At 48.5% G+C, this 18641-nt stretch overlaps 1 protein-coding gene across 2 annotated transcripts in view; it reads right to left on the bottom strand.

Annotated features, from left to right (window-relative positions):
* Nucleotides 1–18641, bottom strand: part of LOC140384560 (acyl-CoA 6-desaturase-like) — a 93290-nt gene that overhangs the window by 46552 nt on the left and 28097 nt on the right. For both annotated transcript variants that reach the window (XR_011933086.1, XM_072466364.1), the window contains exon 2: nucleotides 16605–16715. Coding sequence is in view for 1 of the 2 variants with exons in the window: in XM_072466364.1 (XP_072322465.1) it covers nucleotides 16605–16715 (111 nt within the window). In the remaining variant the exon portion in view is untranslated. The remainder of the gene's footprint in view (nucleotides 1–16604; nucleotides 16716–18641) is intronic.

Here is an 18641-nt window from a genome sequence, read left to right on the forward strand (position 1 = left end):
CCACAGAGGATCTCTGCACTGACTGCTTCCTCCCAGCCCCTCTCACCATCACCCATCTACCTTTATTCTTCGGAGTAACTACATCCCTGAAGCTATTGTCTATGACCACTTCTGCCTCCCGAATGATCCGAAGTTCATCCAGCTCCAGCTCCAGTTCCCTAACACAGTTTCTGAGGAGCTGGAGATGGGTGCACTTCCCACAGGTGAAATCAGCAGGGACACTGACGGCGTCCCTCACCTCAAACATTCTGCAGGAGGAACATTGCACTGCATTCCCTGCCATCCCTTCTAGATAAGACAAGAAAAAGAAAGAAAGAGCTTACCTGTTATTCACTCTACCCCTTAGGTTAAAGGAGGTGGAAAGGTGGGGGGACACTACAAGTGTAGTGTCTAGGGTTTAGAAACTGCCCAACTTAAATACAGGTAAAAATAAGACACTTAACCAGCAACCACTGCGCCCCACATGGGAACAGCAATCAGCTGTTATGGGCCCGCGCAAACAATTTAAATCTTTACTACTTACCCAGCAGTCACTCTGTCCTCACTCCGACCGGATTCAGCTGGAAACTCCCAACAGTAAGTTTTTTTAAAATGTACTCCCCTTCTCAGCAAGCACTCACTCAGCAACCACTGCGCCCCACACGAGAACAGGAATCAGCTGTTATGGGCCCGCGCAAACAATTTAAATCTTTACTACTTACCCAGCAGTCACTCTGTCCTCACTCCGACCGGATTCAGTTGGAAACTCCCAATAGTAAGTTTTTAAAAAATTTACTCCCCTTCTCAGCAAGCATTCACTCAGCAACCACTGTGCCCCGCACGAGAACACCTCAGGGAAAAGAAAAACTACTTACCAGTCACCAGCCAGTCATTTACCTTCCGGCTGTGACGTCACGGTTCAACTTCTTTCTACATCTACCTGCCCTCGAGTCTCCCTCTTGATCTTTACTCGGCTGGCATCCTTACAGTGATTTATTTTTGGTAAGAGGAGGGCATAGGGAGGGAAACACTGAAGAAATGTTTGGGGTTTAACTGTCACTTGACAACAGCTCCTCCACAAACCACCTTCTAGATACAGTGACCGCAATGCACTGATGCAGATTTTCCCCGCAACAGCCAATCAGCAGCTCCGCTCTGCTGCCCTCTGCTGGATGCTTGCCTTCACTTGAACATGAAGGGCGTCTTGCTCAGGTACACGTCCTGGATACAGTGACCGCAATGCACTGATGCAATTTTTCCCCACAACAGCCAATCAGCAGCTCTGCCCTGCTGCCCTCTGCTGGATCATCTATGTGTGCGCACGCTTTCCCATGAAGCGTGCATTACAGCTACATCCTGGGGCACTCGAAGATCCGTGGTGTGTTCGAGGACCACCCCAGAAGGATTGTGTGGCCTGTGGGGGATAACGGGTACTAGGTGAGGAAATGAATGCCCATTGATAGCATTAACATTCTACCAAATAATCTGGTACATAGAGTTGTCAGTTCACAATGAAGAATCACTTTTCAAGTGAGATTTGAAACAGCACGGGAACAATGCAACCAATGGGTGGCACGGTGACACAGTGGTTAGCACTCAGCCTCACAGCGTCAGGGACTTGGGTTCAATTCCAGCCTCGGGTGACTGTGTGGAGTTTGAACTTTCTCCTGGGTTTCCTCTGGGTGCTCCGATTTCCGCCCACAGTTCAAAGATGTGCAGGTTAGGTGGATTGGCCACGTGAAATTGCCCCGAAATGTCCAAAAGTTATGTGGGGTTACGGGGATAGGGCCTCAGTAGCTGTGGTGAAATGCCTGTGAATAATATTGTATACACTCAACAATGCAACTTCCAACCAGCAGGTGGCGTCAGGCATCAGTCATGTGACATCTGGCTATTGCCAGAAGGTTGTAAGACATAGGATAGTCGCACATAGGGGTAGTTCCAGGAGAGTCCATGTAACTCAATCAGTAACTTAAGTCTGTATAAGCATTCTGATTGTTACCTTACCATGTGTACATCAATAAATCATCATTCTAGTTCAGTCACCAGCAATTCTGTATGAATCATTGCAAAGACAAGGTCACAGAACAAAATGGTAAGGTGCTCTTTCGGAGAGTCGATGTAGATATGATGGGCCTCCTTCTGCACTGCAGCGGTATTATAATACTCTAGCTATGTTTAGGGCGTGGGAGTGGCAAAAAAAAATATTTTAAAAACACACTTACTTTATGTCCTGTGTTGCTGAACTAAAATTTAGGATTATCCAAAGTGATGGGAAGTCACAAATATTCCCAGTTCACATACAACCATCGGCAAAGCAGAGCTTCATCCCGACTCCTCCCCCACCCCGGCCGGGAAACCTGCAGTGGGTGTTTGCTGTCGGTGGGACCGGAAGATCTTGCTGGAGAGAACAGTCTGAAAATCTCCCCCCGCCTCCCCCCACCCATGTGTATTGTTGAACCCCATTATTTACGTCTTATCATATTTACTGATGGTTTCATCCTTTTTCCTTATGTTGTGTGCCCTTTGTCACTGCCACCTGCCCTCAACTCATGTCTGTATGGATGGGTACTCCCAAAGTCTCTGAAGTAAGAGTTTTGCATTTTGTGCCCATCGCGGTGAGGTGTGTTAGTGTCAGATAGCGGAACCTTTTCCATTACACTCACTCCTAGATCTCGGGCAGCAGTGGATCTATGCAGCATCATTAGTCTATTTCTCTTAATAATTTATGAATTTATAGGACCTGGACATCATTGTCTATGCCAGCATTTATTGTGCATCTCTAATTGCCCTTAAGAAGGTGGTAGTGAGCTGCCTCTTGAACTACTGCAGTCCATGTGGTGTAGGTGTATCCACAGTGCTGTTAGGGAAGGAGTTCCAGGATTTTGACCCAGTTACAGTGAAGAAACGGTGATATATTTCCAAGTCAGGATTGCAAGTGGTTTGGATGGGAAATTCCAGGTGGTAGTGGTCATGTGTTTGGAAGGTGCTGTCTAAGGAGCCTTTCTGAGTACTGAAGTGCATCTTGTAGATGGTACACAGTGCTGCTACTGTATGTCATTAGTGGAGGGAGTGAATGTTTGTGGAAGGGGTGCCAGTCAAGCGGGCTGCTTTGTCCTGGATGGTGTCAAACCTCTTGAGGGTTGTTGGAGTTGCACTCATCCAGACAAGTGGAAAGTATTCCATCACACTCCTGACTTGTGCCTTATAGATGGTGGACAGGCTTTATGAGTTAGAAGGTGCTTTACTCACTGCAGGATTCCTAGCCTCTGACCTGCTCTTGTAGCTACAGCATTTATATTATTTATGCATAGCTTAGGACAGACTACCCTGAGGAACTCCTGCAGTGATGTCCTGGAACTGAGATGATTGACCTTCAATAAATAAAACTAGCTTATTTTGTAACAAGTAGGACTCCAACCAGCAGATAGTTTCCCTTCCGACTCCCATTCTTGATATCACAAAGAGTGCATCAAACTGGCTGAAGACTGACATCTGTGTTGCTGGGAACCTATGGAGGAGACTGAGATGGACCATCCACTTTGAATTCCCGGCTGAAGATTGATGCACATGCTTCGGCCTTATCTTTTGCACTGAAATGCTGGGCTTCTTGATCATTGAGATTGGCAATATTTAACAATAATCTATATTAATGTCACAAGTAGGCTTACATTAACACTGCAATTAAGTTACTGTGAAAACCCCTCGTCGTCACACTCTGGCACCTGATTGGGTACACTGAGGGAGAATTCAGAACGTTCAATTCACCTAACAAGCACGTCTTTTGGGACTTGTGGGAGGAAACCGGAGCACCCGGAGGAAACCAACCTCCTCCTCCAATGAGATGTTTAATTGTACACCACCATTCACGGCTGGATGTGACAGGACTGCAGGGCTTAGATCTGATCTTGGTTGTGGAATCGCTTAGCTCTATTAGTTGCCGCTTACGCTGTTTAGCACGCAAATGGTTCTGTGTTGTAGCTTCACCAGGTTGACACCAAAGATTTAGGTTTGTCTGGTGTTGCTCCTGGCATGTCCTTCTGCATCCTTCATTGAACTAGAGTTGACCCCTGGCTTGGTGGTAATGGTAGAGTGGGGTTACGCCAGGCCCTGGGATTACAGATTGTCGTTGAGTACAATTCTGTTGCAGCCGATGATCCACAGAGCCTTATGGTTACCCAGTCTGGACTTGCTAGATCTGTTCAACATCTATTCCATTCAACACGGTGGTAGTGCCACACAAGGCGATGGAGGGGTTCTTCAATGTGAAGACGGGACTTTCTCTCCACAAGGACTGTGTGGTGGTAATTTCTACCAATACTGCCATGGGCAGATGCAGCTGCAGCAGGCAGGTTGGTGAGGATGAGGGGAAGTGTGTTTTTCCATCTTGTTGGTTCCCTCACCAATTGCACACTACACCCACACCAGGCAACCCCGGCCCGATCGCACGTGGGTAAAACATGCCAGCTTGGCACCTTGACAGTACCAAACTGGCACCATCAGGCTGGCACCCAGGTGGCACTGCCAGGGTGCCAGGCTGGCACCAGCAGTGTCAGGTACCACCCTTCCTGAAGGGTCTGTAGTTGGGGGCTTCCGCTCCCCTGGGAGACCCCACTTGTGCCATTCCATCTAGCCCCCGTCCGTGGGGACCAGTGCTGAACGGCGCTTGTCCAAGGTCTCGGAGGTGAAGGGATTGAATCCGAAAGTCTCAGGCACCTCAGGAATCTGCACATTAGAATAAGGCATACTGCCTCGCTCTAATACGCAGATTTGCTAAAACGTGTTCCTGCCCATTGTGGGCGACATTCATATTGAAACATCTCGCGAGATCGCGATGAATCCCGCAAGGTGTTGCGAGCCGGGAAGATCCCGGGAGCAGGATCTCCCGGTTGTCAACGGTCACGCAAGCTGCTTTTCGGGCACGGTTTTGAACTGAAACTTTTGAACTGAACCCCCTTCCCCGCTGCAAGCTGCTATGTAGACTGATCCGGCAGATCCCCTCTGATTCAGTATGCCTGTGGCATAGCCCGTGATATCATGCTGATGGACATGGCAAGCAACCTTCTAGCTTGTTTGCAATCCGGGCCTTGGACCAACTCTCGTTTGGGATTGGTAGAGCTTTTCAGAAACTTCTGGAAAAGGAGATGCAAGCCCCATTTTGTCAGTTCTGTGAAAGATCCAGGCATGATGCAGCTTTAAAGCGCTCTCTCTCAGTGTTCTCTCTGCCTGCCGATTTAAGAGGCTCCCAGCCAGACCTGCAGAAGGCATTCTTATTTAAACGTCTGCAGGCAGCAGATAGAGCTGTGAAGGGAACTACTGGTTTGAAAGGCTGCAATCAGGTTCTCCCACCAGGTCTGTAACAGTTTAATTCTCTGCCTGAATGGCTGGGAAAAGCCCAGTCTGAGAACTCTCTTCACGATACAGCCAGAATCTCTGCACAGAGATCAGGCAAGCAGTTGAAAGACAGAGTGGATATAAAATCTGCTGTAAAGTCTCAGGTAGAAAACTCCAGTAATAGTTTATGGAGAGTCCATCTGGTGGTCACATGATAGAATTGCACAGACCTGAATATCCTGTGTGAAGGTGATTTCGCAGAGGAAGACCAACAGTCTGGGAGTTCGAATGGATGGTAGTCCTTAAAAGATTCATACTCACCGATGGTTTGCAACACCTTGCATTCTGAAGAGGTAACCGCCCACAAGGACATCAACCTCAGCAAGAAGACCCTCAACTCTCTCATACCTCTTAACTCTGTTATTTTTTAACATTTCCTATCCCCTTCACGTGTTTTTGTCTTATGTGTCTGGGTGGAGGTGGGATGGTTTTTTTGGAATAGGTAGACTAGTAGTCCATTGTTCCATTATTTCCATTGTATGTTCATCTTTTACTCTTGTTATACATAAATCCATAGAACCCCTAGTGCAGAAGGAGGCCATTCGGCCCATCAAGTGTCCACCAACCCTCTGAAAGAGCACCCTATCTAGGCCAACTCCCCCACCATATCCCCATAACCCCACCTAACCTGCACATCTTTGGACTGTGGGAGGAAACCGGAGCACCCAGAGGAAACCCACGCACACACGGGGAGATAGTGTAAACTCCACACAGTCACCGAAGGCTGGATTTGAACCTGGGTCCCTGGTGCTGTGAGGCAGCAGTGCTTGTTCCACCAAGTATCCCAAAACTGGTGCTTGTGTCCATTGTCGGTGATTTCACATTTTGACAAATCAGCATATTAAACCGAGACAGCTAGTCTCACTCTAATGTGCAGAATCCCGAGATTTGGGGATCTATCCCCTTTGTCTCGGAGTCCTCAGGTGAGCATCATTTGGTACTGGTATCCACAAATGGGGACAAGACAGAACGGCACTTGTGGGGATCTCCCAGGCGATCGGCGGCCCACACCTGCATGCCTTTTGGGCAGGGTGGTGCCCTGGCACTACTGGTGGCACATGGGCACCCTGGCAGTGCCACCTGGGTGACAGCCTGGCACGGCCAAGGTGGGTGTTGGGGGGGGGGGGGGCTGGGGCCCTCCCATAGTGCTTTGGAGCTGGTGGGGATCGGGGGTTGCTTCGGGGGCCTCGGGAGATTGGGATGCCATTTACAAATGGTACAAACCAGGGCCATGTACGGCCTCAGCCATGCGTTGAATTGCGTCCTAACTGTTATTTTAAAAGATTTAAGGATTTAAAAAGAGCAGGAGCTGCGAGTCGGAGCGGAGATTTAAAAAGAGCGGGAGCTGCGAGTCGGAGCGGAGATTTTAAAAGATCGAGGCCTAGTTTTGGTAGCCGTTCGGAGGAGGAGGAGCAGTCTCTGTCAGGGAGAGAACCTGAGAACATCTAAGACCCTCAGAAGGTAAGAATGTAAGTAAGTGATTTTTACTCATTTTTACTTTTATTACCTTTTCAAATTGTGTTTGTGTGTGTGGGGGGGAACTGAAGTGACATCACAGAAAAGCTGTGACCTGAGTGGCTGGTTGGGAATCTACACTAAATTAAAAAAATTAAGCATTGGTAACTAATTAAACATAATTACTTAATTATAATTTAGAGGGGTATCTAAGCCAGAGATCGGAGAGTACTATATTTAGCTTTCACATTTATAGTAGAAATCTAGTGCTAGGAAACAGATAGTCAACAGTAACTTTTTTTTAAAAAATGTTTTAACTTTTAATTTTAATTTACTAATTAATTGACGCAGTGTCAGTTAGAGGGGTGCAGTGCTCTGACTGTGAGATGTGGCAGGTCCGGGAGGCTTACAGCGTCCCGGATGGCTTCATCTGCAGAAAGTGCAGCCAACTGGAGCTCCTCACAGACCGCATGGTTCGGTTGGAGCAGCAATTGGATGCACTTAGGAGCATGCAGGTGGCGGAAAGCGTCATACATCGCAGTTATATAAATGTGGTCACACCCAAGGTGCAGGCAGAGAAATGGGTGACCACCAGAAAGGGCAGGCAGTCAGTGCAGGAATCCCCTCTGGTTGTCCCCCTCTCGAACAGGTATACCCCTTTGGATACTGTCGGGGGGGCTAGCCTATCAGGGGAAAACAGCAGCAGCCAGAGCAGTGGCACCACGGCTGGCTCTGATGTTCAGAAGGGAGGGTCAAAGCGCAGAAGAGCAATAGTAATAGGGGACTCTATAGTCAGGGGCACAAATAGGCGTTTCTGTGGATGTGAAAGAGACTCCAGGATGGTATGTTGCCTCCCTGGTGCCAGGGTCCAGGATGTCTCCGAACGGGTAGAGGGCATCCTTAAGGGGGAGGGCAAACAGGCAGAGGTCATTGTACATATTGGTACTAACGACATAGGCAGGAAGGGGCACGAAGTCCTGCAGCAGGAGTTCAGGGAGCTAGGCAGAAAGTTAAAAGACAGGACCTCTAGGGTTGTAATCTCGGGATTACTCCCTGTGCCACGTGCCAGTGAGGCTAGAAATAGGAAGATAGAGCAGCTAAACACATGGCTAAACAGCTGGTGTAGGAGGAAGGGTTTCCGTTATCTGGTCCACTGGGAGCTCTTCCGGGGCAGGTGTGACCTATATAAGGATGGGTTGCATCTAAACTGGAGAGGCATAAATATCCTGGCCGCGAGGTTTGCTCGTGTCACACGGGAGGGTTTAAACTAGTATGGCAGGGGGGTGGGCACGGGAGCAATAGGTCAGAAGGTGAGAGCATTGAGGGAGAACTAGGGAATAGGGACAGTGTGGCTCTGAGGCAGAGCAGACAGGGAGAAGTTACTGAACACAGCGGGTCTGGTGGCCTGAAGTGCATATGTTTTAATGCAAGAAGTATTACGGGTAAGGCAGATGAACTTAGAGCTTGGATTAGTACTTGGAACTATGATGTTGTTGCCATAACAGAGACCTGGTTGAGGGAAGGGCAGGATTGGCAGCTAAATGTTCCAGGATTTAGATGTTTCAGGCAGGATAGAGGGGGATGCAAAAGGGGTGGCGGAGTTGCGCTACTGGTTAGGGAGAATATCACAGCTGTACTACGGGAGGACACCTCAGAGGGCAGTGAGGCTATATGGGTAGAGATCAGGAATAAGAAGGGTGCAGTCACAATGTTGGGGGTTTCCTACAGGCCTCCCAACAGCCAGCGGGAGATAGAGGAGCAGATAGGTAGAGGAGCAGATAGGTAGACAGATTTTGGAAAAGAGTAAAAACAACAGGGTTGTGGTGATGGGAGACTTCAACTTCCCCAATATTGACTGGGACTCACTTAGTGCCAGGGGCTTAGACGGGGCAGAGTTTGTAAGGAGCATCCAGGAGGGCTTCTTAAAACAATATGTAGCCAGTCCAACTAGGGAAGGGGCGGTACTGGACCTGGTATTGGGGAATGAGCCTGGCCAGGTGGTAGAAGTTTCACTAGGGGAGCATTTCGGGAACAGTGACCACAATTCAGTAAGTTTTAAAGTGCTGGTGGACAAGGATAAGAGTGGTACTAGGATGAATGTGCTAAATTGGGGGAAGGCTAATTATAATAATATTAGGTGGGAACTGAAGAACCTAGATTGGGGGCGGATGTTTGAGGGCAAATCAACATCTGACATGTGGGAGGCTTTCAAGTGTCAGTTGAAAGGAATTCAGGACCGGCATGTTCCTGTGAGGAAGAAGGATAAATACGGCAATTTTCGGGAACCTTGGATAACGAGAGATATTGTAGGCCTCGTCAAAAAGAAAAAGGAGGCATTTGTCAGGGCTGAAAGGCTGGGAACAGACGAAGCCTGTGTGGAATATAAGGAAAGTAGGAAGGAACTTAAGCAAGGAGTCAGGAGGGCTAGAAGGGGTCACGAAAAGTCATTGGCAAATAGGGTTAAGGAAAATCCCAAGGCTTTTTACACGTACATAAAAAGCAAGAGGGTAGCCAGGGAAAGGGTTGGCCCACTGAAGGATAGGCAAGGGAATCTATGTGTGGAGCCAGAGGAAATGGGCGAGGTACTAAATGAATACTTTGCATCAGTATTCACCAAAGAGAAGAAATTGGTAGATGTTGAGTCTGGAGAAAGGTGTGTAGATAGCCTGGGTCACATTGAGATCCAAAAAGACGAGGTGTTAGGCATCTTAAAAAATATTAAGGTAGATAAGTCCCCAGGGCCTGATGGGATCTACCCTAGAATACTGAAGGAGGCTGGAGAGGAAATTGCTGAGGCCTTGACAGAAATCTTTGGATCCTCACTGTCTTCAGGTGATGTCCCGGAGGACTGGAGAATAGCCAATGTTGTTCCTCTGTTTAAGAAGGGTAGCAAGGATAATCCAGGAAACGACAGGCCGGTGAGCCTTACTTCAGTGGTAGGGAAATTACTGGAGAGAATTCTTCGAGACAGGATCTACTCCCATTTGGAAGCAAATGGACGTATTAGTGAGAGGCAGCATGGTTTTGTGAAGGGGAGGTCGTGTCTCACTAACTTGATAGAGTTTTTTGAGGTGGTCACAAAGATGATTGATGCAGGTAGGGCAGTGGATGTTGTCTATATGGACTTCAGTAAGGCCTTTGACACGGTCCCTCATGGTAGACTAGTACAAAAGGTGAAGTCACACGGGATCAGGGGTGAGCTGGCAAGATGGATACAGAACTGGCTAGGTCATCGAAGGCAGAGAGTAGCAATGGAAGGATGCTTTTCTAATTGGAGGGCTGTGACCAGTGGCGTTCCGCAGGGATCAGTGCTGGGACCTTTGCTGTTTGTAGTATATATAAATGATTTGGAGGAAAATGTAACTGGTCTGATTAGTAAGTTTGCAGACGACACAAAGGTTGGTGGAATTGCGGATAGCGATGAGGACGGAGGACAGAGCAGGATTTAGATTGTTTGGAGACTTGGGCGGAGAGATGGCAGAAGGAGTTTAATCTGGACAAATGTGAGGTAATGCATTTTGGAAGGTCTAATGCAGGTAGGGAATATACAGTGAATGGTAGAACCCTCAAGAGTATTGAAAGTCAGAGAGACCTTGGAGCATAGGTCCACAGGTCACTGAAAGGGGCAACACAGGTAGTCAAGAAGGCATATGGCATGCTTGCCTTCATTGGCCGGGGCATTGAGTATTAGAATTGGCAAGTCATGTTGCAGCTGTATAGAACCTTAGTTAGACCACATTTGGAGTATAGTGTTCAATTCTGGTCGCCACACTACCAGAAGGATGTGGAGGCTTTAGAGAGGGTGCAGAAGAGATTTACCAGAATGTTGCCTGGTATGGAGGGCATTAGCTATGAGGAGCGGTTGAATAAACTCGGTTTGTTCTCACTGGAACGACGGAGGTTGAGGGGCGACCTGATAGAGGTCTACAAAATTATGAGGGGCAGAGACAGAGTGGATAGTCAGAGGCTTTTCCCCAGGATAGAGGGGTCAATTACTAGGGGGCATAGGTTTAAGGTGAGAGGGGCAAGGTTTAGAGTAGATGTACGAGGCAAGTCTTTTTTACACAGAGGGTACTGGGTGCCTGGAACTCGCTAGCGGAGGAGGTGGTGGAAGCAGGGACGATAGTGACATTTAAGGGGCATCTTGACAAATACGTGAATAGGATGGGAATAGAGGGATACGGACCCAGGAAGTGTAGAAGATTGTAGTTTAGTCGGGCAGCATGGTCGGCATGGGCTTGGAGGGCCGAAGGGCCTGCTCCTGTGCTGTACATTTCTTTGTTCTTTGTTATCTCCAAAGGGAAAAGCAGTGTGATTCCCGCTGTGTGGGTCGGCAGGATCCCGAACGCAATCCACCCCCTCTTATTCAATTTCTTGGTGGGGGCCATGATATACAGGTCCAGCTCCTTATATATCGGGGTGCCATGGTCTCAATGATCGCTAGCATCAACCCCCTTTCAAGCCAGCCCCCGCTCCCTAAGAAACCCCCCAATGGGGCTTCTTCTACGCCCTGACCCCTTCAGGCCCCACCTCTTCAGGCCACATACTTGTGGCCCGACCCCCTTCAGGCCCATTTGGGCGTCTGCGGAGAGGGCCCAGGAACATCGCAAACTGTTTGGCATCCGGAGCAAATCCCATTTCAGGATTCTCCTGGAAATCTCTCGACATAGCGGGACGCATCGAGGCTGGAAAATTGCCCCCATAATTATTTATTCAGGCACATTTTGGGGACAATAGGGGGGGCTTTGATGGGAGAGTAGAAGAGAATTTAATTCTGCATCTAACCAAAATAACCAATCTGGGACAAAATAGTGTATGGGAAGCATTAGTTTGATTCTAATTCTTGTACATGTGATGTTCACATGCTTGGAGACAAAAGTGGAAAACATTGTCGAATCCCAGCACTGACATTCTTGACTTTAATGTGTATAGAATAAAACCATGTCCTGAAAATGAGTCGGACTATAATGACTTGAGGCGTTGGCTTCTATCCACACAAGTGTAGATTGTACGTGATAGCACAAAAGGAGGATCAAGTTCCTTCTGGTATTGTACAAAACCCTTTCCAGGTGAAGTCGCAACCAGAGTACAGCATTACCAATATCATTCATTCGGCTTTGATAAGGAGATACTACCCGTGTACATGCAGCCATGGAACATTTAGATCGCAGGTAACTAGAGCCTCAATTCATGTTGGATTCTTATTTGTACGCTTTTCTATGCTACTGAGCCTCTTGTTGTAGTACTGTTCCACTTGGAACAGAGAAGAACTAGACTTACTGCCCTCGTTCCCAGAAGCTAAAAACACGTCACTATAGTGCACTGAGATTCTACAAAAAACTGCATAGTCAAATATTGCTCATTTGAATATAACATTTTAATATGGCTTTGCACCCAAACCTTTGTGGACATGTATCGACATGTCAGTGTATTGCAACACAAGGAGGAAATTACGTACTTGCTATTCTGTTCAACTAGCATGTATGTGAAGTTTCAAGTGAAACAGTAGGATGTTAGGGAGCACTATTTTCCCTTTATTTATTTAGCACAGAACAGAGCAGTGCAGAGTGAAGGAGTGGATTGGCACATTTAAGTATAAGGGGCAGAGATCAAAACCGGCACAGACCAATGAGAAGAAAAGTCTATTGCTGTACACCATGTTTGTTCACGAACAATGTGTCCTCATGTTTTTGGCTTTGGCATGAAGGCTGCTGTGCCCACTGCAAACCCAGTTTCCCCTCCAGGTCATGGAGCAACATGCTGGTGTTAGGCTGGAGCGTTCCTTCCTTACCTGCCACCACCTATTTTTTAATTAATTTTTTACAGGATGTGGGTTTCATTGGCTCGGCCAGCATTTGTTGCCCATCCATAATTGCCCTTGAGAAGGTGGTGGGTGTGTAAGGTGCTGCCTAAGGAGACTTGGTGAGCTCCTGCAGTGTATCTGGTAGATGGTACACATGGCTGCTACGATGCGTCAGTGGTGGAGGCAGTGAATGCTGGTTGAAGGGGTGCTCATCAGCCAGGCTGCTTTGTTCTGGATGGTGTTGAGCTTCTTGAGCGTTGTTGGAGCTGCACGCACCCAGGGAAGTGGGAAGTATTCCACCACACTCCTGACCTGTGTATTGTAGGTGGTGGACAGGTTTTGGGGAGTCAAGTGGTGAGTTACTAGCCGCAGAATTTCTAGCCTCTGACCTGCTCTTGTAGCCACGGTATTAATATGGCGAGTCCAGTTCAGTTTCTGATCAATCGTAACCCCCAGGATGTTGATAGTCGTGGATTCAGTGATGGTAATGCCATTGAATGTCATGGGGCGATGGTTAGAGCCACTCTTGTTGGAGGTGGTCATGGCCTGGCACTTGTGTGGCACGAATGTTACTTGCCACTTGTCAGCCCGAGCCTGGATATTGTCCAGGTCTTTCTGCATTTGCACACGGACTGCTTCATTATCTGTGGTGTCGCAAACACTCCCACATCTGACGTTATGTTGGCAGGAAGGTCATTGATGAAGCGTTGAAAATGGTTAAGCTTCGGACACTATCCTGAGGAACTCCTGTAGTGATGCCACGGGTTGAGATGACTGACCTTTAACAACCACAATCATCTTCCTCTGTGCCAGGTATGACTCCAACCAGTGGAGAGTTTTCCCCCGGACTCCCATTGTCTCCAGTTTTGCTAGGGCTCCTTGATGCCATACTCAACAAATGCCTTAATGTCAGGGGCAGTCACTCTCGCCTCACCTCTGGAGTTCAGTTCTTTTGTCCATGTTTGAACCAAGGCTGTAATGAGGTCAGGAGCTGAGTGATTTTGTCGGGACCCAAACGGAGCGTCAGTGAGCAGGTTATTGCTAAATAAGTGCCACTTGATAGCACTGTTGATGACCCCTGCCATCACTTTACTGATGATTGAGAGGAGACTGATAGGGCAGTAGGGTTGCATTTGTCCTGCTTTTTGTCTACAGGGCATACATTGCCGGGTAGATGCCAGTATTGTAGCTGTACTGGAACAGCTTGGCTAGGGGCACGGCAAGTTCTGAAACTCAAGTCTTCAATACTATTGCCGGAATATTGTCAGGGCCCATAGCCATTTCAGTATCCAATGTCTTCAGCCATTTCTTGATATCACATAAGGTGAATTGAACTGGCTGAACACTGGCATCTGTGATGCTGGGGACCTCTGGACGAGATTGAGATGGATCATCCACTCGCACTTCTGGCTGAAGATTGTTGCAAATGATTCGGAGATGTCTTTTGCTCTGATGTGCTGGGCTCCTCCATCATTCAGGATGCGGATATTTGTGGAGCCTCCTCCTCCAGTGAGCTGTTTAACTGTCCAGCACCATTCACGACTGGATGTGGCAGGGCTGCAGAGCTTAGATCTGATCCGTTGGTTGTGGGATTGTTTCGCTCTGTCTATCTTGCTGCTTATGTTGTTTGACATGGCAGTAGTCCTGTGTTGTAGCTTCATCAGGTTTACACCTCACCTTTTGGTATGCGTGGTGCTGCTCCTGGCATGCTGTCTTGCACTCTACATTGAACCAAGGTTGATCCCCTGGCTAGGTGTTAATGGAAGAGTGGGGGATTTGCCAGGCCATGAGGTTACAGATTGTGGCAGAGAACAACCCCATAGCCTAACCTGCACATAAAGGGGCAATTTAGCATGGCCAATCCACCGAACCCGCACACCTTTGGACTGTGGGAGGAAACCGAAGCACCCGGAGGAAACCCACGCAGATACGGGGAGAACGTGCAAACTCCACACAGATAGTGACCCTGGGCAGGAATTGAACCCGTGTCCCTGGTGTGCTAACCACTGGATTACCATATTTTATTTGCATCAAGCTTATTGGGCTTTGCTGCTATTAAAGAAAGAGCTAAATGTCTTTCTCTCTTCTCTGTGTCAAGTTCACCAGTACCTCAAAGTACTGATAGAAATGAAAAACTGGGAGAAATGCTCTTTGTAATCTCCAATCAATACATTTAAGATCCGCTCTTAGACATGCAAGGCTATAATATCACACCAAGGAACATCATCATTAGTTAGTTAAAGATGATTTTTTAAGAATGTATTTTTTCTGAAAGTCACAAAGCCAATGTGCAGAGTGGGCAGGGCAATCCCTAATCCATCTCCTTGCTTGCTCCAAAAAACAATTCAAATTCAAACTGAATCCAATTCATGGTCCCCACAAAAGAGACATCCTGGGCGGGATTCTCCAATAATGGAGCTATGTCCCCACGCCGGTGTGAAAAGCGGCGCCAACCACACCGGTGTCAACGGTCCCCGATAATGGGGATGCTCCCCTTCCTAGGGGGCTAGGTCGGCGCCTGTGTGGTCCCCGCAGTTTCAGCCAGCGCGGAACGGCTCGCGCGAGTTCGCGCATGTGCGGAACGGCCGGCATGATTCCCCGCATGCGAGGGGGTTCCCTCCTCTACGCCGGCCCCCGGGCAATATGGCAGAGCCCTACAGGGGCCCAGCGCGGAGGAACGTAGGCCCCCACGGAACAAGCCCCCACGGAACCAGCCCGCCCGCCGATCGGTAGGCCTTGATCGTGGGCCAGGCACCGTGGGCAACCCCCCCCCCCTCCCCAAATCCGGGGTCGGATCCCCCCTGCCCCCCCCCTCCAGGACCGCCCCTGCAGACACGCCTTCCAGGTCCCGCCGTGTGGGACCTGAGTAACCCACGCCGGCGGGACTCGGCCGAACTCGGCGGCCACTCGGCCCGTCGAATCTCTGGAGGGGGGTCCGCTTTCAACAGCCCCCGACCGGCACAGCGGGAATCCCGCGGGCGCGAATCAGGAAGCCGGCGTCGGCGCACGATTCTTGCGTCCCCCGGGGATTCCCCGACCTGGCAACACAGTGGTTAGCATCGTTGCTTCACAGCACCAGGGACCCAGATTCAATTCACGGCCTGGGTCACGGTCTGTGCGGAGTCTGCACGTTCTCCCCGTGTCTGCGTGGGCTTCCTCCGGGTGCTCTGATTTCCTCCCACAAGTCCAGAAAGACATGCTGTTAGGTGAATTGGACATTCTGAATTCACCCTCTGTGTATCTGAACAGGTGCCAGAATGTGGCGACTGGGGGCTTTTCACAGTAACTTCATTGCAGTGTTAATGTAAGCCTACTTGTGACACTAATAAAGATTATTATTATTACATAGTCACTCTTTTGGACCCTGGGGAATTTTTCCCCGGTCAAGCCCACACTTAGAATTATTTTCAACACTGGGAAGCAGAGTCAGATCGGCTCCTCAAGAGATCAGGCCACCATTTTGAAAGGGTGTCCCGATCTCCAAGAGGTCTTGTGACCCGACCACACACCCCACCCATGGGCAATGTCATCCCCCACACACATGGGCATGGGCCCACAACCCCCCCAAGGTGATGACACCCCACTATGGGTGGCTGAGGGCACCCCCTTTTCAGGTCTTCCCATGCCCCCTTTCGGACCCCGCACCCAGCTCTTCCCCCCCACTCCATCCCGTTCCAGGACCCTTCACACACCCCAAACCTTCCAGAGGCCCCTTCATACCCACCCTGCCCATCCCCACACTTCATACACCCTCTCCAGCCTCCTTTCATGGGCATGGCTCCCCCAGGTCCGGACTCTTGGCAGTGTCGCCCTGGCACCTGGGCACCCTAGCACTGCCACCCTGGAAATGCATGCTGTCGACTTTGCAGTGCCACCTGGGAACCCATTGGTATAGATAGTTACAAATTGCCACTGCAGAGTCACAAGAAACCTGTGACAACTTTACTCAAAATAACCTATGTGATCATCTCACCTTTTTCTGTCGATCCTGGTTGGGCTCACCTGGAGCTAACTCACCAATCAAAAGAGGCTTCAGAAATTTACGGACAAAGATAAGGTCTGGATGGAAAGCCTGGAATGCATCCTGAAAAAAACAACACATGAGTTTTCAGAGCAATAGTGGAAATCATTCAACATTGATCATTTGTGTCCACTGAGGCTGAGAAGTGGAACAATTTGTCAGGTTTTACCCAGAATAACCACTAAACAGTCCCACGTTAGATACAGTGTAAAATACTGTCTGCCCTGCTCCAACAGTGTTCACCAGCTATAAATGCTGGGGAGGGCCAGTTGATGCAACAAGCCTCCTTGACTGTACTCTGAAAATACCAAATCTTTATTGAGTAGTGCAAACTGCAGTGAAACTGTCTTCTCATTTCGCACACAAAAGAGTAAAATCACTTAATTCACTGTGGAGGCATGGGAGAGAAATAGAGAATTTTAAAATTCAGGTGCTACAATACAACATATACATTCCAGGCACCTGGCTGTACACCACTGGGGGACAGCAACAAGAGGCTGATTGTATTTGACATAGGAATATAAAGAAAGGAATATAAAGAAAGAACAAAGAAAAGAACAAAGAAAAATTACAGCACAGGAACAGACTCTTCGGCCCTCCAAGCCTGCGCCGATCCAGATCCTCTATCTAAAACTGTCGCCTATTTTCTAAGGATCTGTATCCGTCTTCTCCCTGCCCATTCATGTATCTGTCTAGATACATCTTAAATGACGCTATCGTGCTCGCCTCTACCACCTTCGCCGGCAATGCGTTCCAGGCACCCACCACCCTCTGCGTAAAGAACTTTCCACGTATATATCCCTGAAACTTTTCCCCTCTCACCTTGAACTCGTGACCACTAGTAATTGAGTCCCACACTCTGGGAAAAAGCTTCTTGCTATCCACCTTGTCTATACCTCATGATTTTGTAGACCTCAATGAGGGCCCCTCAACCTCCGTCTTTCGAATGAAAATAATCCTAATCTACTTAACCTCTCTTCATAGCTAGCGCCCTCCATACCAGGCAACATCCTGGTGAACCTCCTCTGCACCCTCTCCAAAGCATCCACATCCTTTTGGTAATGTGGCGACCAGAACTGTACGCAGTATTCCAAATGTGGCCGAACCAAAGTCTTATACAACTGTAACATGACCTGCCAACTCTTGTACTCAATACCCCTTCCGATGAAGGAAAGCATGCCGTATGCCTTCTTGACCACTCTATCGACCTGCGCAGCCACCTTCAGGGTACAATGGACCTGAACACCCAGATCTCTCTGTACATCAATTTTCCCCAGGGCTTTTTCATTTACCGTACTGTTCGCTCTGGAATTGGATCTTCCAAAATGCATCATCTCGCATTTGCCTGGATTGAACTCCATCTGCCATTTCTCCGCCCAACTCTCAAATCTATCTATATTCTCTGACAGTCCCCTTCACTATCTGCTACTCCACCAATCTTAGTGCCATCTGCAAACTTGCTAATCAGACCACCTATACCTTCCTCCAGATCATTTATGTATATCACAAACAACAGTGGTCCCAGCACAGATCCCTGTGGGACACCACTGGTCACAGTTCTCCATTTTGAGAAACTCCCATCCACTACTACTCTCGGTCTCCTGTTGCCCAGCCAGTTCTTTATCCATCTAGCTAGTACACCCTGGACCCCATGAGACTTCACTTTCTCCATCAGCCTACCATGGGGAACCTTATCAAATGCCTTACTGAAGTCCATGTATATGACATCTACAGCCCTTCCCTCATCAATCAACTTTGTCACTTCCTCAAAGAATTCTATTAAGTTGGTAAGACATGACCTTCCCTGCACAAAACCATGTTGCCCATCACTGATAAGCCCATTTTCTTCCAAATGGGAATAGATCCTATCCCTCAGTATCTTCTCCAGCAGCTTCCCTACCACTGACGTCAGGCTCACTGGTCTATAATTACCTGGATTATCCCTGCTACCCTTCTTAAACAAGGGAACAACATTAGCAATTCTCCAGT

Source organism: Scyliorhinus torazame, chromosome 10 (genome assembly GCF_047496885.1).
Source record: "Scyliorhinus torazame isolate Kashiwa2021f chromosome 10, sScyTor2.1, whole genome shotgun sequence".
Lineage (NCBI taxonomy): Eukaryota > Metazoa > Chordata > Chondrichthyes > Carcharhiniformes > Scyliorhinidae > Scyliorhinus > Scyliorhinus torazame.